At 43.1% G+C, this 21,108-nt stretch overlaps 1 protein-coding gene across 1 annotated transcript in view; it reads right to left on the bottom strand.

Moving 5' to 3' along the window:
* Positions 1 to 11,558: 11,558 nt before the first annotated feature.
* The window catches only part of KBTBD2 (kelch repeat and BTB (POZ) domain containing 2), a 14,807-nt gene continuing 5,257 nt past the window's right edge, over positions 11,559 to 21,108 (bottom strand). Inside the window, exons 2-4 of the mRNA XM_006757216.2 lie at positions 17,262 to 17,765; positions 15,990 to 16,155; positions 11,559 to 14,250 (exon numbers count right to left, since the gene is read on the bottom strand). Coding sequence (XP_006757279.2) covers positions 12,742 to 14,250; positions 15,990 to 16,155; positions 17,262 to 17,431 — 1,845 coding nt within the window. The 5' untranslated portion in view covers positions 17,432 to 17,765 and the 3' untranslated portion in view covers positions 11,559 to 12,741. The remainder of the gene's footprint in view (positions 14,251 to 15,989; positions 16,156 to 17,261; positions 17,766 to 21,108) is intronic.

The following is a 21,108-nucleotide window of genomic DNA, read 5'->3' as shown; positions in this document are numbered from 1 at the left end:
AGCAGTTGTGCAGAGAAACAGAGTGAGGGGTCCCGCGGTGTCGGAGCAGTTGAACACGAATCTGTATTTAGGGCAAGACTCTAGAAAACCTAGGTATTCCTTCTGTCAACTCTAGTCACGTTGTAACCTCTTCCAAGCATTTTTAATCCAAGGTTTGTGCCTTCTATTTCTTCTTTCGAACAGTTTTCCATGGGGTGTTTACAGACCTGACGTTTTTCCCTTAGTCTTATTCTTCGTAAGCTTTTCCAGGCGCTTGGCTTTCCTACTGCCCTGGTGGGAAATCCTGTAATCAGTCCCATCTAAAAGAATTTTTAAAAGGAAAGCAGGATGATCTGTAAATAGTAAATAGAAATCTCATCTTCGCTCACATTTAGGAAAGCACGAGGCAGGACAAGAAAGCCACAGCCGTGACATCAGCCCTGCTTCGTAGAGGACACCTGGTTTCATGGCAGACGTGCACGTGTGTGCTGTATGCTGCAGAGCTTCACCCACGTGGACCTCGGGTCTGCCGTGCTCAGCTCTCGTTTGCTTTCCGCGGGGACATGGGATGGGTGTTCTCAGGGAGAACGTACAGGGGACAGACCGCTTCCTCAATAACAAGCGTACTTGGAAAATACATAGAGAGCGTAATCTACATGTGATATGAAGAGTATTGGGAAAGGTAGGGGCCTAATTAAGGATGGCACTCAGTTATGTTTGACTTACCCCTTAGGAAATGTTTATGTCACGTAAGTCCTTCTAGGGCATGTGAAATAGTCATAGGACATAATCCGGATGTTCCTAAATTTTCCAGTTTGTGTTTCAACACAAGTTCAGCAAATCTAAAAACATACTTCCATTTGACATGGGGTGATGAGCACAGTGCAACATACAGGTGATGTATTATAGAATTGTACCCTTGAAACCTATAGAATTTTATTAACCAATGTCACCCCAATAAATGCAATAAAAAATTAAAGTGTTTCATTAAAAAAATTCAGTGATGACAAATTAAAGGGCTTATTGTGAAAACTCCATTAATTCCACTTCTGCCAGGAAAGTTTACCTTCTCAGGAACTAGTACTTGAAGAGAAGTAAAACCAACAAACCCTTCAGAGGTACTTTAATCAGCGTTGCGCTGAGACTGCAAAGAATCCCTCCTCACATCGCATCTCGTTTCACGAGGCCGCGTCCTGGGTTGGAGAGACAGGGTATTGTGCCGGCTTGTTCCCTCTCGGCGGCCGGAAACCCGCAGGGAGGAGCCGGGCAGCCTCGGACTCATCCTCACTTTGTGTGGTTTGTGTGATTGGGGTCATTTCCCCTCTCACCCTTCAAAAGCAGCCAGTCACCTTTGGACTCGCACTGAAATACAGTTACATGAAATCTAACTTTGCTCTCATACCACGTGTTCCCCATTTAACATCCACCTTCAATGAACTTCCTATTAATGTTTCCAGTGAAGAGTTCAAAGTGGTCCTTTAGCTTTCAGCATTTCAACATGAGATGAATATTGCAGAAGATAGAACTGTTGTCATAGAAATGGTCAAAAGACCGTACTCTTTCCTTCAGGTCCCGGGGGGGTGGGGGGGTGGTGTTCAGGGAGCAGAGGCTGTACGTTGTGGGCAGGGGCCCCGGGACAGCCAGCAGGGCTGACGGCAGGAAGCCTGGCCACTCGTCCAGCGCTTGGGGCTTGGGTTGCAGGCTGCAGCCCAGAAGCGGTGACCTCCCTTCAGGCACGGGCTCTGAGCCGTAGGAGCCGACACCGGGCCAGCTTTCGGACGTGTCGCTGGGAAGGGTGTGTGTGTGGGTTGGCCGTGCTTGCTCTAGTCCTTTTGTGTCTTAAGAACCGAGTATTTGTAAGGAGGCCTGAGGGAACTCGGTCAGCCAGGCCTTTGCCAAGTGTGCCATTACACAGGCTCCATCTGTAGCTTGGTGGTGGCCTCACTGTTTGTCTAGGTGACTTCAAAGTGGTGTTCGGGAAAAGTCCCTGGCATACTTTGATTCCTACGAGGCACTGTAATGACAGTGACGTAGGCAAGGAAAAGAAGAGTTAAAGCGACTGTGTCTTGGACTAGGTGAACAGGGAAAGTTGCACGTAAGGCTTAGAGTTACTTGGCATTTGCATTTGGTTCTTATAACCGGTATGAATTGTCTGTTTCCAAATCCATTAGTGATCTATCAGCCCCCAAGCCTTAAAACAATCCCCATCTCCTTTTTTGCTTTACGAAACATGGCAGCTGTCCAGCTGGTGTGGCTCATTGGCTGAGCGTAGACCTGTAAACCAGGAGGTCACGGTTGGATTCCAGTCAGGGCACATGCCCAGGTTGCCAGCTAGATCCCCAGTAGGGGGCGTGCAAGAGGCAGCCAATCAGTGAGTCTCTCATCACTGATGTTTCTTTCTCTCCCTTCCTCTCTGAAATCAGTTAAAATATATTTTAAAAACGAAACATGGCAGCAATATCCGTGGGCAGCAAACCAGACTGTGTGGCGTGATTTCCACAACCTTACCTTGCTTCCCGAGTTCTATAATAAGCATTGAACTTTTTTGGGAAGAATAATTTAGTTTGGAAAGGCAAGGAGAAAAGCAAATTAGGAAGAGAGAGGAGAAGTGAGAAGTCTTGCAAGGCTGAGGAGCAAGGTACTAAAAAATCTGAATGGAAGTATTTTGAGAGCAGTGTTTCCTACGCTAAAGGTTACAAGAATTCTTTTACAGAGAAGTTAACATCTTAATCTGCTGGTGACAAGTTTAAAGGGAAGCTGTAACGTTGTCTTCCTGGCAGGCAGGTTTTATCTTTATTTTGTGTTTTGTGGAAGTTACAGCCAGTGGTCCTGCTCCGTCCTGGACGGGTGATGCATGGGGGGGAGGGGGGGGGCGCGTCCTCAGCTCTGTATGAGGCCAGGCCAATGGACGGATCCCCAACCTCATGTATCGGTTCCCCAACCTCATGTATCGCTTCCGCAGTTTGGGAAAGTAGCCTGCGCAGATGGCAGCGGCTAAATGGTGCCTGTCATTTTAGGGGGGATTTGGTCGGGACTTGGAATGGCATCCACATTCGAACGTTTTCATGCTCTGCTGCTTTGGCCTTTCCCCTGGTTCTGTGGCAGCCTTTCCGTGTGACAGAGACGCAAGCCTGGTTTCTAGAAGGTGATGGTCACGCCCTGGAGTGCAAGGTGCCACTAGCAGGTTTCTCATCGCAAGTCTTTGAATTTCATGAACATTGTGATGGTCTTTTCATCAGTTCCAACATTCCATACATAGTTGTCCAGGACAAGGAAAAGGAATATTGATTTTTGTTCTTTCCATGTAAATAACTTTGTGCAGGTGACTTCCTGCTTTCATATGGAGAAGAAACGAGGTCCCTTGTATTGTAACTCCAAAATTAAAAGATTGTGCACGTATAAGGGGTTGAATATATTTTGTAAAACTAATGCATTTGTATTTCTGTGCTGTTCTAAAGTTTACCTTTTTACTTATATTAATTAAAGATATAGAAACTATATATTTAAATCATGTAAATGGGACACAATTTAGGGGGTTTTCCAATCTTATTTTTCATCAGCTTCTCACACACACGGTATGCTGCTCAAACTTGTGTGTGTGTGTGGTGTGTGTGTGTGTGTGTGTATGTGTGTGTATGTGTGACATGAACATTTGAACATTTCAGTCAAGTACTGAGCCAGAGAAGGTAATTGAAGTTTTTAGAAAGCTTCTGTGCTTAGAACATACTTTGTTTGCTTGAAACATGAATGACTTAGAGCTGGAAAAATAGGATCAAGACTTAACTGTTTCAGGGCACTCGGTCATGGGCTCCTACATGTAGGAAGCTTTTGATTAACAAGTTGGTAAAGAGCAGGTGCTCACAAAAATAGTTTCAAGATTTGAGAGTCCAGGCTTCCCACAAACCCTTTCTAGGGAAGTTTAGCTTAGAAATCTTAGAAAGTTTTCCAAGGAGGTTTAGCTGTGGCACGTGTTTGATCCAAAAGGTAGTCTCTCTCTTTGCTCTAGTAAGATTTATCATTTGTAGCAGTTCTTTGTTTCTATTGTCATTTATTTAAAAAAGAAGCGTTAAAATTATAAATTGCATCTAATCATACTGAATTGTAAAACTCCTACTGTATCTTTATTTTAAAGAAAATGAGAATAAAATTATCCAATTTGTCCTGCATTCAGTCGTACTTGACCTGTCTTTCGAGAACTCCCCTTCCCGTGGGTGGTGGGGGCAGCTCTGACCTGCTTCCCCATTGGACAGCAGCTCCCGCTTCCTAAGGAAGCAGCCTACGGAATGGCCCAGAGGACTCAAGGCTGATCCCAACCCCCTGTGCACATTTCTCAGGTATACACATGGGAATAAGTACATCTTAGATCTTTTTGGTTCATGCCAACTTGCTGTTCAAAGTGGTGCTGCCATTGTGCCCTCCCACCAGCCTGGCATCAGAAAGCCATTTCTCCACATGGTCTCCAGTGCTTTGGTATCACCAGGAATTTAAATTTGGGCTGATCAGGTACGGGTGAAGTAGTATCTCATTGTGAGTTTCAATTTGTATCTCCTGGAGCAGCGGTCACCAACTGGTGGTCCATGGCGTCCGAAAGGTTGGTGACCGCTGTCCTGGAGTACTAACGAGGTTGAGTACTTTGTTTATTTACTGACCATTTTATGAAATGCCTATTGGAGTCTTTTACCTATTCTTCTATTGGGTTAATTGTTTATTTGCTTCAGTTTTTATTTTATGAGTATGTATATATATGTTTTTCTGGATACTATTTCTTTGTTAATTATGTGTGTTCTAAATATCTCACTCGGTGACATCTTCATTCGTGATGGTGTCTTTGATGAGTAGAGTTCTTGATGTAGTCAAAGTTATCTTTCCTCTTATGGTGAGAAGGAACTCTTCTCTACCTCACAGTCATGAGAATATTCTCTGATCTTCTGGAAGGTTCTCAGTTGGCCCTTCACATTTAGGATTTTATCCACCTGGAATTCCTGTTTTAGAATGGTGTAGAATAGGGGTCAAGTTTCTACTGCCCGCCCATCTTTCATCCCTGCTCCACAATATGGCTAGAAAGTTTGGGCACTTCCTACAAAGACATTTTAATACCAAAATATGGGAAGAGCATAGGGTCCGGGTAAAGGAGGATCCTTTTAATCAAACAGTGAACTGATTTGTACCAGTTTTGTTTTTCTCATTTTGTTTCAGGGCCTGTGCAAAGCATTGCCTCAGCACCAGTTCATGGAGATGGACGAAGGAACCTTGTGTGTTTTCCTCTGAAGGGCTGACATTCCCCAAGTCTAACAATCACACAAATGCCCAGTGTCCTAGACCTGTCCTAAAACCCCGAGGACTTTAACATCGTGCCACAGGCTCATGCTGGCCTCACACACCCAGGATTTTCACATCTTTGGCTACTTCCCCTGGGAGGTCACTCTTAAGACGAACCCAAGACCCTCATACTGCATTTTAAGTCCTTCCTCTCCCAGTCAGGTTCTTGGTGCCTACTATGTACACACATAGTAGGCACCCCACACAGTTACTGGTGCTTGCTGCTCAGCAGGAGGAGACAGACAGTTACCACAGCAGGTGAAGAGGGCCAGGTCAAGGGTAAGCCAGGGTGTGTTCAACCACATCATGGTCAACTTCTTGACAGAGACAAGTAGATGATTCTTTCCTAGGAGCCTATGCTGAGACCAGAGTCTAGGCGATAGTTTTGGGGTGAAGGGGTGTGAGGAAGAGTTTGTAAGATAGGAAGGCCTTTCGGACCTAGGAGAGCAGCATAGGCAGGGACTTGGGAGCAGCGGGTGTTCTTTGGGAGTGTTCTGTGATGTGCCCGGAATGTAAATGGCAAGGAAGGATGGGCAAGACATGAGGCTGGAAAATAAGGCCAGGTCAGGATGGGGGGTCCCTGCCGGCCTGGCCAGGGGTCATGGACTTGATCTAAAAGGCCAGAGAAGCCTTTGGAGGGCTTCCCGCAGGTAAGTGGCCGTCTGGGTGCTGCGTTTTAGGAAGTTCATTCTGGGTTGGGCATCACTGTGTCTGCGTGGCCCTAAGCTGTAAATTCAGTGATGTGTCTCTAAACCCAACAGGCCGCCCCTTTCCCTTCCTCCAGGGCCCAGTCACAGCTCTCCACGACTTTAAGTCGCATTGGTTTCCAATGAAACTCGGCCCTCAGTCCAAATCCAGCTATCATGAGAACGTGTTTTCCTTGGCTTCCGCCAGAGGTTAGGTTAGGGGGCTGGTCAATGAGAAGCAACTGTGATGGGATCGTGGGCGATGCCGGAAGAGGCCTTGGCTGGAGGACACTTGATCATCTAACTTACTCTTCCTGGCAAAGTGGAGACCCAGAAGACCGTGCCACCCGGGCTGAGTTGATTTGCTTAAATTTGGGTAAAACTCATTTTAAAAAATATATTTTATTGATATTTTACAGAGAGGAAGGGAGAGGGATAGTTAGAAACATCGATCAGCTGCCTCCTGCACACCCCACACTGGGGATGTGCCCGCAACCAAGGTACATGCCCTTGACCGAAATCAAACCTGGGACCCTTCAGTCCGAAGGCCGACGCTCTATCCATTGAGCCAAACCGGTCAGGGCAAAACTCATTTTTTCTTCATGTATTTTACAAACAGGAAGGCCATTGCTGTATATTTGAGAAGTCCACTGGCAGCTGATATCTGGGTTTTCATTTATATTTCACCTAATCCATGGGATTTTTAAATCTTTTTTTTTCTGATAAACTTTACCCGAGGAACCCGGAGTCATCGGTTCTGGGGAATGGCGAGGTCCAAGTAGGCCAGTGGAGAATTTGAACAGTAGCCTTTCCGGCTGCCCCTCCTGGCTGTGCCCTAGAAAACAGTCACTCGGCAGCACTTCCTAGAAACCGCGGAGACAGGAGTGACACTGTCCCATCCTCGGTGGCAGCGATCCTGAATCGCCTCTTTGTACAAGACCATCCCATGGACACCGAGCCCTCAGTAGGTCATTCACTGCCCCGAACGCCCTCCAAATGGAAATTCCCAGTGAAGTTTTAACAGGTGAAGATAAAGGAGTATTTTTTGTTATTGTTGTTAATCTTCTCCGGAGGATATTTCCCATTGATTTTTAGAGAGAAGGGAGGGGGAGAGACAGAGAGAAACATCATTGTGAGACACACACCGATTGCATCTCACATGCGCTTGGAACAAGGCGGGGATCAAACCTCCAAACAAGGTATGTGCCCTTGACCGGAATTAAAGGGGAGGAAAGGGAAGTTTTATGTAACTGGGAGACAAAGGGTCACAACCCACAGGCCAAACAAAGGAGAGTGAAGAGAACGGTGTGAGTTCCTGGGGGTCAGAGTGGGGGCATGAGACATGAATGACAGACTAGGATATACAAAGGAAGTGTAGCTTATTCTGCATACTCAAACTGGCGTTGCACCTGACACACGCTTAACTCTGAATACGCACTTGCTATTACCATTATTTTTCATTCTTTATATTAACAACGGAATCAAACGAATTTCTAGCAGATGTGTCGGCTATGGAGGATCACAATACAATGAACACTTCCCACCCTATTCAGGATGGTGCCTCATCCTCTGAGTTAGGGAAGGGACAGGAAGAGGAGACAAGACACGCAGAGAACACACATTGGACTCCTCCTCGGGCTCCTAGTCCACTCACTGCCTCAGTTCCCCTCGTTTACTAGGACAGTTCTGTGTCCGGAGAACCCCAAAAGGTGAAGGCAGAATGTAGTCCTAGACCTTGGGCAGGTCAAATAAAAGAACTCTCTGAGCCAGTGTTCTGAATTAAATAAGGAAGGCAGATTAGAGGTTTCCAAAGGCCCTCTTTGATGGGAAACTGCTCAAATCAAATCCTGTCCCAGATGAGTACATCGTCTCTGATGGAAGAGAAACCGCCTTCCCCCCACCTGACCACTGATGGCTTCTTCCTCGATTAGACCTCTGGGACAGGCTCACCTGCACTGTACCAGCTCCCACACTCTGACCCGAGCTCTTTCTGGAGTGTTTGAATGTTGAGCCAACATTTGTTTCACTGCTTCAAGAGAGAGATGCATTTCTAAGAAGCATGGTCAATAAAGCAGGAGTGGACATTTTTATGGCCCTTAATCGTAATCAGGAGAGCTTCCGGATTCCATCCAAAAGGAGGAAAAGCTCTGTGCATGGAGTTCTCTGTCATGGCATTTTTATTATACTAAATACTGAAAAACTGCGGCCAACCAACAGACAAGGGCTAGCCCTGAGACTCGGGCGCAACACTAGTAAGTATGATGCTCACTGCAACGTTAGGCAGATACTGTAACAATCACTGAGAACACGGGGGCCCTGTTGGAAGAGGGAGACGCACATCTACCAAGGAGTCCACCTTGCCCCCCTGCATTTCTTCCTCCTTCCTCTCTTAGTTTCTCCCACGCTGCTCTGAGGACATGGAAAAATGAGTTGGTTTGTGAGGCTAATGACACTGTGGTGATTTCCTTCTGCTTCTATTACTGTGATGGGGAGGGGACGGAATCAAAACACCGAGAGAGGCAGAGAAGACGTTGCATGTGAGTAAGAGCCTCTGGGGCCTGGAGCTGGGCCGGTGCCTTTTTCTCCCCGTGGGCTTTGCGTATATTTCCATCACCACCCTTGTGTGCTGGGGTAACAGTGTGGCTTTGAGCTGTGAGGTCAGGGAGGCTGGCACCCGGCAGGGAATGGACTAATCCTGTGACATGAACAAAACCTTCCTTTCCAAGGCAAGGCTCCGTGCCTGTGGCTTTCCAAGGAGCGCGGTGAGAATGACGTAGTCCCACAGCGAAAGAAAGCAGTGCTTTCAACTATTTGTTTTACAGAGTGCGAGGTGACGCTGTAAAAGGATATTTAGTACCAGAAGAAGTAGGCCAAGGGTAAGAAAAGCTCCCCATGCCCAGGAGAGTTCAGCTGACCAAATTAAGTCCGATCCAGAATCAACAGTCTCATGTGGAAATCGGGCAGTTTCAGAAAGTGCTGTCCAAGGGCAGAACGGCCCATGATGCCGACCCGCATCATTACGTAACCCGTAACCCGCTAGGAGAGAGGGGAGTGCCACCCCACCGGTGCGTAGGGAAAAGCAAATGTGAGAAAACAGCAGTTCTCAGGCCTCCAGGAGGACTTTGTTCCTGAAGAAAAACCAGGCTCATGTGCCCTTTCCCATGAACTTGGCCAGCCTCAATCGGTCTTCCCTGCACCCCCAGCATCCAAGGCCTAAAACAGGGTTTCTATTATCAAATCCCTCCAATAGAAATAACTTTCAAATAGTTGTGCGAGGAGCATTGCACTTGAAGGAATTCGTTTGAAATGAAACTAGCTTAGTTAGCCGTTACAAACAGGTCAAGACCATTCCATACTCATCTAAGATTCAGGTTTTGCCTGAATATAAAATAAGACAAAGGAATTTAGAATATTGCCAGGAGTGGCAGAAGTACTAAGATAACAGTTCTAAGATGGATGGTTAATGAGGGGGGGCGGGGGAGGTGACTAATGAAACTTCTGATGAGAATAAAGAATGTTAGATTGGGTTTGACTTTTTATCACCAACCAGGCTACCGTATAGGGGGGTGCAGCCCTACGTAAGTCCTTACTCTCAAACACATCGATCACTGTGTAGAAAAGCACTCAGAGCAGTCAGAATACTCAATAAATGGTTGGTCAATTAACCACCCAGGTACAAGGTTCCAGGGATGTGAGAAGGGACTCTTCAGCACAGGGTGGTTATCAGGGAAGCTTCATTTAAAAACTACCTTAATGGGGGGAAAGTAAAGGTGGAAAAATTAAGACTATCTTACACAGATCTTGGGTAGTACAGATAGTCCCAGGCATGTTTAGAATGTGGAAAGACCATTCTGAGTAGAGCAAGAAGCAAAGGCACAAAGTATAGCAAAAACCTAATTCAAGGTAAGGTTTATGGGTAAACCATGTAAGACCATGCTGTAAAGGTAACTTAAAGTCAAATCTTGAGGGCTTTAAATGTGTTAAAAGAATTTGAACTTCACTCTCCACCATGTGAGGACACGATGAGAAGGTGACCATCTGCAAGCCAGGAAGGGTTCACCAGAAACCAATCCTTTCGGACTCTGGTTTGGAACTTGTAGCTCCCAGAAGTTTCTGGAGGCTGGGGAGTCCGAGATCAAGATGTTGGCAGCTCTGCTTCCTGGCGAGATGAAGCATCCAGAGAAAGAACACCACGTGAACATGCAGATGGTCTTCTACAAGACAGGAGTGGGGCCTGGAACAGCTGCTTCTCTCACAGCCCTCAGAGGAAACCAATCCTGCCAGCACCTCGATTTCAGATTTCTAGCCTCCAGAGCTGCTTGTAATACTTTCTCACATGAAACACGGATGGCATCTGTCCATGGAAGGATGCTGTTATGATCCAAGGATTCTTCCATCAAATGAGTTTGCTGGAAACTTATTCCCAATGTTTCTCTCATTTCCTTTTCCCTTCATAATTTTTAGGGCAAAGGTCCCATTTTTCTACCAATTTCCCTGCTTCTTTTTATGGTGTCTACAGGAAATGTGAAAAGTCATTAGGATCAAAGAGGTACATCTCTTACCTTTCACCCTATATAGTAAAAGCCTAATATGCAAATTGTCCCCTCACCCGGGAATTCAACCAGTTTGACCAGGGAGCGGGGCTGGCAGCAGGCGGCTAGGGGAAGGGGAGGCGCCTCTGGCAGGCAGCCTAGTACTAGGGACCCTGTCCATGCACGATTTTGGTGCACTGGGCCTCTAGTTCTTTTATGAATCAGTGGGTTATAGTGCTAGTCTAGACCAAAGCCACTGCAATTTCTGATAATCTATTTTGAAATTCTGCAGAATAATTTGCTTCAAATAGTAAGTAAATGTGTTTACTCATTAAATGGAACTTTCAACATTAAAATCAGTTTTACACATAGATATCTAAAAAAAGACTGTTGCTTTGTGTTTATCAATGGGTTGAAATTTCTTAAATACAATGTTTTAAAAAATGAAAAAAGCACAAGAAATTGGACTTCATTCAGTAGAGGGAGGCAGTTCAAGTCTGGAAACACGACCAAGGACGTGTTCTAGGAAGAATGATAACCTAGAATCAAATCCTTATAACAGGCACACCTTGTTTTATCATGTTTCACAGGTTGCAATTTTACAAATTGAAGGTAAGCCCTCCGCCAGCAAAAGGCTTTACTGTGGCGGTTTGGAACTGGGCCTGCAGAATCTCCGAGGCATGCCTGCATTTAAAGCCTAAACCAATGTCTCTCATGGACTGCACAAAGAAACAGCTGTGTGACAGTGCTCATAGATACTGTGGCTAGGTCCACCCCCCCGACTAGAGTTCATTTTGTTAGGGATGAGGCTCAGGCACCACCCCAGGTTTAAAAGCACCTCAGATAATCCTAATATGCAACTAGGGTTGGAAGGCATTGCTTTTTATCTGTAGTTTATGTTGATACAGTAAGGCTCCTATCACAATTTTTTATATATACTCAAAATTCTGAAGCAACCACATTAACAAGGTAAAATGACCCAGTAAAATTAAAACTAAAAGCACGCCATTAAACCATTCCCATCACAAAAGAAAAACAAATATTGAATATATACAACTTATTTAATAAATTAATGTCATTCGAAATACAGTGCCAGAACATTATGCAGTTGAACATGCTAGTAATGTTTGTCGTGAAGCACCTGTGCTCATGTTAGATGGGCAGCGCCGCTACTGCTAGTGGTTCCTGGATGAATGCCAGAGCAGCACTCGTTACCTGCTCGTCCGCACAGCCAGTGCAGAGAATTCCTGAACAGTTCACCCTTCTAATCCTACCCACACACAACAGGTTAAAAAAACACACCCTGACGGCTAACGGGTATCTACACAATCACTCTACAGTAATGCTTGTTATTAAATTAAGATGTAATGACCTGGTTGACCCACTCTAAATCTTTAAGATGGAGAAATACAACAGCAGCAGGTAGTTATACGCATGAGCCAATGTTAATGTAATACAGAAAGTGGAGGCATTTACTGATGAATGCTCCACCCAGACCCGCACAATGAGGGACTAGCAAATTTCATTGCAAGCCCAGCAACTTAAGTCTATACCTGGTAAATGACCAGCTGATTGGAAGACCTGTATTCTGGAGACAAGTATAAATTAGTGGAAAGAGAAAGAGAGTACATGCACCTAATAGTATAGTTAGACTGGTCCTGCAGTCCTAGCTCTCCCTGTGTAATACCATAAAATGGAAGATCTTCCTCAATTATAGTACAGGATTGAGACATTTCTATTCCAACATGGATGTTAGTGTTAAGTGCAGCTGAACTAATTACACCGAAAAACTGTATTCCAGGACTTCAGAACAGAAGCACAGGAACGAAATACATATGCTAAAATAACCTCAGCACAATTTGTGATATACCACACTAGGAACAGGAAACTAGTTTAATAAGTGAACTTTTTGAACTGTACATACACAGGGCTAACAATGTTAGATAATCCAGATTCTATGCTCTCATGATACACATAAAATTATTACAATTATTGGATAATCTATTTCATATTATGGAAGCATCTTTCTGCAAGACTCACTGATATATATTATACTGATGCAAATATTAAGGGCATAAAAATAAAATTTATCAAAGATAGATTTTTATGTACTCATATTAGTCCTTTCATAGCCTCTCTTATTTAGCAAAGAAAATGACAAAGCACATAAATCAGGCGTGCACTTCCTGAACTCCCAACTATACAGGTGGTAGTGCAACCATTTCTCAATCCAGTTCAAACTCCTCTGTCCCATCCGGTAGAAAAAGGTAGGTTGGTGGTTTCCACGGAGATTCTTCCAGGCAGGATGGATAAAGTTTTCCCACAGTGCATCGAAATTCTCTCCCTAGGTCCCACAGTACACGTTCAGATATATGCTGCCGCAGAGACCACCGGTCAAGTTCCAGATCATACTGGTAAGTGACATATTTAGCTCTTTCATTTAAGTGAGTTTCTCGCATAAACACACACAGAGAATTTGAGATCACAACAGCTCGAACGCAGGGATCTGAGTACCTCTTAGCAGGGATGTTGGCTGCCATTTTCCACTCATTTTTATTCACATCATAAATTTCCACAGTTACTGAAGACCCATCTACAGTGCTGGAAGGGAATCTTAAACCAGAATTGGAAGCAATGTGTAACCCTCCAATATAGAAAATTTTATCACCAAAAGCTGCAGCTGAAGCAAAAGACCTGCTAGTCTGTCTCATGGCCATTTCTACCCATGAGTCAGACCTTGGAAAGTAACAGTACATGAGGTTCAGCGTCATCACGTAGATGCAGTCATGAACCACAACTGCTGCGCTCCACTGCCAAGCACAAGGCAAAGGGCTCACCATTGTCCACTCATCCTTCTCAGTGTCATATCTTTCTACGGTCCTCCGATTAAGTTCTCCACCTACACTATCTCCTCCAATTGCATAAATATAGCCTTCACAGCAAACCAAGGATGGCTTTACTCGGACAAAAAGCATCGGCGTCTTTGGAAACCAGGTATTTTGCTGTGCATCAAACCAATAAAAGCAATTCACAGTTCTGAAGGCAGTCTGAAGTTTGCTTGTCTTACTATGATTTGTTTTTGTGTTTTTCAAAGGAATCTGACCACCTGCTATATAGATGTCATTATCAGGAGTTACAACCGTCCCAACTTTATGCAAATCAGCTGGTGGGCTGCAGAGCTTGTAAACTTTTTCTGCTTGGGGACTGTAACAGACAGAAGAGTAAAGACTACAAGAATTTTCTGAAGAGGCTTCAATGAAAATCATCATCTCCTCTTTAGTCATCCCAAGTCTTGGTTTGAAAAACTTGGGCATTGATTTATACAGACCTTGAACCACTACCGACTTATCATTGGGTGGCAGACCTTGAAACCAAGCTCGCTGTGTTACTTCTGAAAGTGCATCGATTCTGATTTGGCTGAGAACTGAAGACAAATACTGGGATCGTGCTTCTGTGTTGTACTCTAGCCACAGCATAGCAGCTTCGCGAACTGTCTCCTCCTTTTCTACATTTAAGTTGTCACTACTGAGAATGTCTATCAGGAGGTCATGGGACAGCTGCATGAACGCTTCCTGGTGACACACAACAGTGAACTTGTGCTCCACCATTCTTTTAGCACTTTGTTTCAATTCCTCACAACTGAACAGATCAGCAAAGCTCAACAATCGCACACAATTCTCTGCATTTATTTTTTTAATTAAATATTCCCGACAACGTTGCAACACATCTTCTACCTGAAAGAAAAAAAAAGGTTGATAAAGGCAAAACAGACACATTTTATTTTGTGTAGATACTGGTATATTAATCAGATCCCTATACTGTAGCTTTTATTTTTAGATATTTATTTTGGGCTAAGAGATGTTTTCTGTAATAATAAAATTAGAAGACTGTACATATAGCTTTGCAATTTTTTCCACCTGTCCAGTGGCCTACTTAACTGCCCTAATTTAGGAGCCAGTAGTATGACATTAAACGGGCTCTTAAAAAACGAAAGGGGCCCTGGCCGAACCGGCTCGCTGGATAGAGCGTCGGCCTGCAGACGGAAGGGTCCCAGGTTCGATTCCGGTCAAGGGCATGTGCCTTGGTTGCGGGCACATCCCCAGTGGGGGGTGTGCGGGAGGCAGCTGATCGATGCTTCTCTCTCATCGATGTTTCTAACTCTCTATCCCTCTCCCTTCCTCTCTGTAAAAAAGCAATAAAATATATTAAAAAAAAAAAAAACGAAAGGGAAACGTTAGGAAATTCACGTGTAAGTTAAAAATGTGTAATTGAGAGAACCAAATGAAAACGATGGAAGTAAATCATCTATAATAATAAAAGCATAATATACTAATTAGAGCGGACATCCTTCCGGACGAAGCCCGGGCTGCGAGGGAAGCCCAGGTCCCGGGTGCCTCCTAGCGGCCGGAGCAAAGCCCGGGTGCCTGCCGGTGGCCGGAAGGAAGCCAGAGTCCCGGGTGCCTGCTGACAGCCAGAGGGAAGCTGATGCCGGCAGCCAGGGAAGGAAGGCTTACTCTTGCACGAATTTCGTGCATCGGGCCTCTAGTAGTACAGAAAATGAACATTGTTGAGAAGCTGGAATCTGGTTTTATCAATATGGGCAAGGTAGTCAAATAAAACCAGTAAACCATGCATAATGACGAAGAATAGTATATATGACTCTCTTATCTAGAGAGCTAAGACAACCAAAGGAGTAACAAATACATTTCTGTATAGTTATAAATTATCTTTATTTACTTCCTTATTTTTATAGAGCATGGGAGGGAGGAAGGGAAGGCGGGGGGGAGAGATAGAAACATTGATGTGAGAGAGACACATTGATTCGTTGCCTCAGGACCAAACCTGCAACCAAAGTCCATGCTCTTGACCGTGGAATTAGACCCTTCAGTGCAGGGGCCGGTACTCTCCCCACTGAACCAAGCCAGCCAGGGCTAAAGTATCTACATTCAGATGACCTAACCTAGCCACTCTAGTTTTCTAGGTTTGTTTTTTCTTAAGAAGGAAAAGCAGATCTCAGATGAATCAGAAGTGTTAACCTACTATACTTATTCAACATCACAGAGGTTAAAAAGTAAAGAAAAAATCATAGTGGTTAACTAAAAGCAATTTATGGAGAGAAGTTGGGTTGCTTGGATTCAAAACTTGCACCCTATTAGTCAAGTAGCTACTTCTCTAAGTCTCAAATGTATAAAATGGGGAAATCTTTACAAATGATTATTGTAAGAATTAGAACCTATATAGAGCATATAGTACAGTACCTGGCACATAAACATTAACCACAAAGCCCTGGCTTGGCAGCTCAACTGGTTAGAGCATCATTCCGATATGCCAAGGTTGCGGGTTCGATCTCGTATTAGGGCACATACAAGAAGCATCCAATGAATGCACAAATGGAACAAAATCGATGTTTTTCTTAAAACAGTAACATTTTTAAAAAAGAAACCAGTTAATGTAAACAGAAGAAACTGCTTACCTGCAGGAAGCAAGCTGTTTCATAAAGCTGTTCTACAGTGCTGTCATTTATTGCCAAATTACCCGTGTACGCGTAAGTAATTATTATCTGTAAGGTGGCTGCATCCACATTCCTCAGGTGTACATGTGTCTGTTTGCTTTCACTTAGGCCACTCATGAACATGGCCCTGGAGCAGAGAGAAAAAACAAACCTTTGCTTTTAGTGTAAAACAAATGAAGAGCTAAAAAGAGAAGCTAGACAACATGGGATGTTTATTTAGCAGTGGTTCTCAACCTTCTGGCCCTTTAAATACAGTTCCTCATGTTGTGACCCAACCATAAACTTATTTTCGTTGCTACTTCATAACTGTAATGTTGCTACTGTTATGAATCGTAATGTAAACATCTGATATGCAGGATGGTCTTAGGCGACCCCTGTGAAAGAGTCATCTGAACGCCAAAGGGGTCACGACCCACAGGTTGAGAACCGCTGAATTAGGGCATTTGCTGATGAACAACTTCTTGGGAAAGCCAAAGGGGTCACGACCCACAGGTTGAGAACCAACTTCTTGGGAAAACTTTTGAGTGAGACAACACGAAAGTACAATCCAGTGCCAGTTATACAAACTTCTATTCTACCACGCCATTCTGAGTGACAACGCCAATATTCATTTACAGGCAAACCTTGTTTTATTTCACTTTGGCATACCATACCACTCTTTGCAGATATTGTGGTGTGTTTTTTGTTTATTTTACAAACTGAACGTAAGACCCAGCAAAACGATTACAGTTCACTGAAGGCTCACCTAACAGTATTTTTCAGAAAGATTATTTTTTAATTAAAATATGTACTTTTTTTAAGACATAATGCTTTTGCACACTACTACACTACAGTATAAAGTTTTAAATGCACTGGGAAACCAAAAAATCATGTGACTCGCTTTATTATGATATTTGCTTTGTTGTGGTGGTCTGGAACTGAATCCACAGTATCTCCGAGGTCTGTCATGGGACACTATTGGGCAATAAAAAGGAACTAAATATTGAGATGTATCATAACACAGATGAACCTCAAAAACATTATACTCAGCGAAAGGAGCCAGATACAAAAGCCACATGGTATATGAGTCCATGTATAGGAAATGTCCAAATACGTAGACAGACAAAAAGGAGACTAGTAAACAAAACGTTAAGAATCTATCATTTTAAAATTTAAATAATGCTTAAAGAATTCCTAATAGAAGCTATGATTCTGCATTGGAAATGACAAACTAATCAAGGTGAAAGTGCTTACCTGAAGTAAGAGCTGCATGTGGCAAGAACCATCTTATGACAAGGGAACTCGGTGCCCTCAACAACTAACACTATGTCAGTAAACAACTGCTGCTCATAGAACAGTTTTAACTGTTCTAACAAGGACACTGCGTACTCAGTATTGATCTGCCTCTCGTCTTGAGTGGACATGACTGTATTCCATTAATATCTCCCGGAGCAAATTAGAAAAGTCAGTCTTACTGATGGGAGGTCAAGTGAATGTTTCAGAAATAAAGAAAGGAGAAATCCCGCCTGCTGTGATCTGCAGCATTCAGAACCACGACTGACACTGTCACTAATGAAGTTTCTTGTTAGAGACGGAAAGGCACTCCTAGGTCATCCTGTGTTAACTAGGCTCTTCAGAGTTTGTCAACACAGTCTGCAGACATCGGTCTCAGCTTGGCAATGGTTGTGCAGGCTGAGTGTGAAAGACAGAGGCAGGCTTCGTGGCAACATCCTCTATTCTGTGGATCTTCTGGAGTAACTAAAAAGAAAAATAGTTCAGTTACAGTATTTAGGCCAGTACGCTTTAGATATTACCATAAAAATGAAACATGAGGAAAGGAATGTTTTTTAAAAGTCTATCACATTTAAAATTAAAAATAGACTGAAGAAAATTAACATCTGTAATTTTACCTTCAATACAAAATATAAACATTCTAGAAAACAAGAGGCAATAATAAGTATACATTTTTAAAGTTTTTAAAAAAGAATCTGGAGCCCTAGCCGCTGTGGCTCAGTGGATAGAGCGTCGGCCTGCGGACTGAAAGGTCCCAGGTTCGATTCCGGTCAAGGGCACGTACCTTGGTTGCGGGCACATCCCCAGTAGGGAGTGTGCAGGAGGCAGCTGATCGATGTTTCTCTCTCATCTGTGTTTCTAACTCTCTATCCCTCTCCCTTCCCCTCTATCCCTCTCCCTTCCTCTCTGTAAAAAAAAATCAATAAAATACATTTAAAAAAAAAAAAAAGAATCTGGAAAAAAAAAAAGAATTTGAATCACAAAGCCAGATCTTCTAGTTATTTGTTTATTGGCAATACATGACCATAACTTAAGAGGAAAAAAAAACCCTTTTTCTCAGAGATTCTCATTTTGGGGATATACTTTAAACACATTCATAAAAACTTTGTATTTAATTTACATTATTAAACTATATGATAGACTCAACTTATTTGCAAGATATAAACTATACATTTTTTAAGCCTGCAGTTCAATTCTACAAGGGAAGTTTATGTAATATTAATCTTCATACAGTGCTTCCTTCCTATAAATCTTTTTAAAATTAATTCATTTTATTCCTTCAATTTTTTTATAAGAGCACACAATTTTACTGGGGGGAAAACCAAAAACACAAAACAAGATAAAATATATGTTTTCTTAAACGGGATACTCCATATTATATAAAAAAATTAATGTGTAAATTTAATACAAATCCTATCTAAATCCTATTTGCAGAGGATTCATCTGGGAGAATGCACAAGAAAGGAGGGCAATTTTGTCCTCATGACTTATTTCAAATTAGGAAGAGTGGCTTATTTCAACAATGTTGGAATCAACGGCTATCCACAAAAACCCACATTTTAACCACATTGTACACCATTTATAAAAAGAAAACGCCCACTGAATTAAAGTTTAACTTCAATTAGACCGGATAGACCAGACGTCTTCTGGACATCCTTCCTGACTAAGCCGGGGCCCGGCCTGGGGGAAGCCACCCACGTCCTAGGTGCCTGCGGCCGGGCCAGAGGCAGGGAAGCAGCCCTCGGTCCACAGTGCCTGCGGCCAGGCTGGGGGGAGGTAAGCCACCTCTGGTCCCGGGTGCCTACAGGATCAGGCCTAAACTGGTAGTCGGACATTCCCTGAGGGGTCCTGGATTGCAAGAGGGTGCAGGCCTGACTGAGGAGACCACCCCCATGCATGAATTTCATGCACCGGGCCTCTAGTGTAATAAAAGCCCAACATGCTAAGTGTCTGACCGCATTCAACCGTTCGACCAGTCACTATGACATGCACTGACCACCAGGGGACAGATGCTCTGACTGGTAGGTTAGCTTGCTGCTGGGGTCTGGTAGGTCGGGACTGGGCTAGACAAGCCCTGGAGCCAACCTCCTGCAGTCCTTCCGCAGCCTCTAAAGTATTTCTTCTAATTAATTTCCTTTCAATGTGCACGAATCTGTGCCCTGGGCCTCTTTCTTGAAATAATATTTACTGCAGTGTTACAAAGAAATTACAAATAAGGAAAAGAGAGGAAATCCATACAGAAAGCTAGTAATAGCTAATTTAGAACTAATTAGATGACTCTTAGTTCCCATAAGCAGAAAGTCAAGTGGCTGACACAACACCTAAAATATGAGCATGATTGGATCCACTAACACTCATGAAATACCACTCATGTGTCAAAGAGATCACATTGTACTTCCTGCCCAACTATACTATTACAGAAACTGCTAACTTGGTGTAAACTGTCAAATTCCCAGCCAAGTTAACTACGGAAGTAACTGAAGCAGATGCAAGGTAGAATGTGACTTTGGGTCAGTTAAGTAATGACTTTGCTATTCCAGACCTGGGAGTTGCACTATAAAGCTAAGTTCTACTATTTACTACAACCTCTAAGGCCAATGAAACCTAAAATCACTGACTATTTTCACAAAGCCTAGTGTTAGTGAGGATGTGGGAAATGAGCTTTCTTATAGAGGACTAAGTTGGTACATACCTACAAGGCCTTCTTCAAAACTCTTGGGGCTAGATATGCTCTGGAATTTAGAATTTTCAGATTTTATAGAGTAATGTGGTGCATGTATCATGTATTACAAGGCTCTCTCAAAGAGTATGGGGCAGCACCCCATAATCAAACATTACTATCCTTACTGCAGGAAACAGGAACAGTGTGAAAAATAATACTATATATAGCCTCATGTTACTTCAGGTCAGGTTTCATAGGCAAAGCTTTATTAAAACTTGGTTTTAAGAGCTTTCTGAATTTCGGAATTGCAAGTGAAGTATTACATAAGTATAATATCTGGCATTATAAATGCTTAATTTCTATCTCTAGGAATTTTATCTTACAGAAATGCATGCATTAATAAACTGAAAGTTCTAACACTAGCTGCAGGGCCCAAAATCATCCCCATCCACATTTAAACCAGGTGGTAGGAACTGGCCGCCAAGGCCAGAATGGATTTGGATTGCACTGCCAGCCCCCAGAATTCCTTGCAGGCTAGCTATACAGGCTCACTCTGGTAATTTCTTTAACCTCCTGCTATGACCTGATTTTTTTTGCAGTGCCTTTTTTGGGCCACATTTATGTTTAGATTTTTTTTTTAAATCACATATGAAACTATTAAAATAATTGAAGACTGCTTTTAGAGCATCAGTTAGCCAACTTTATGTAATCCTCATTATCACTGATTTATACACCCCTATTTCCGTAATTTGGGGTAAATTTCATCCTAAGATAATTTTTATTCAGGATACCTTAATATTAAAATAGAAAAAAGCAAATCATTTAGATATCACATTAGGTAAATAAAGATTTACCTAATGTGATATCTAAATGACTTACTGGGAACATAGACTTCAAAATGTATTAACTAAAAAATGTGAAAAGTTAAGTTTAAGATGACCAACCAACAGCCTTCAAATGCCTGTAACATGAATATTTTCTATAACAAGATTCCTTTTCTTAAAAAAAAAACAAAACAGAAATTGATAGCCTAAATCAGGGGTTCTCAACCTGTGAGTTGCGACCCCTTTGGGAGTCCAACGACCCTTTCACAGGGGTCGCCTAAGACCATCGGAAAACATACATATAATTACTATGCTTTAATCA

The sequence above is a fragment of the Myotis davidii genome, unplaced genomic scaffold, assembly GCF_000327345.1.
Source record: "Myotis davidii unplaced genomic scaffold, ASM32734v1 scaffold573, whole genome shotgun sequence".
Lineage (NCBI taxonomy): Eukaryota > Metazoa > Chordata > Mammalia > Chiroptera > Vespertilionidae > Myotis > Myotis davidii.
This window is presented reverse-complemented; position numbering and strand designations above follow the sequence as displayed.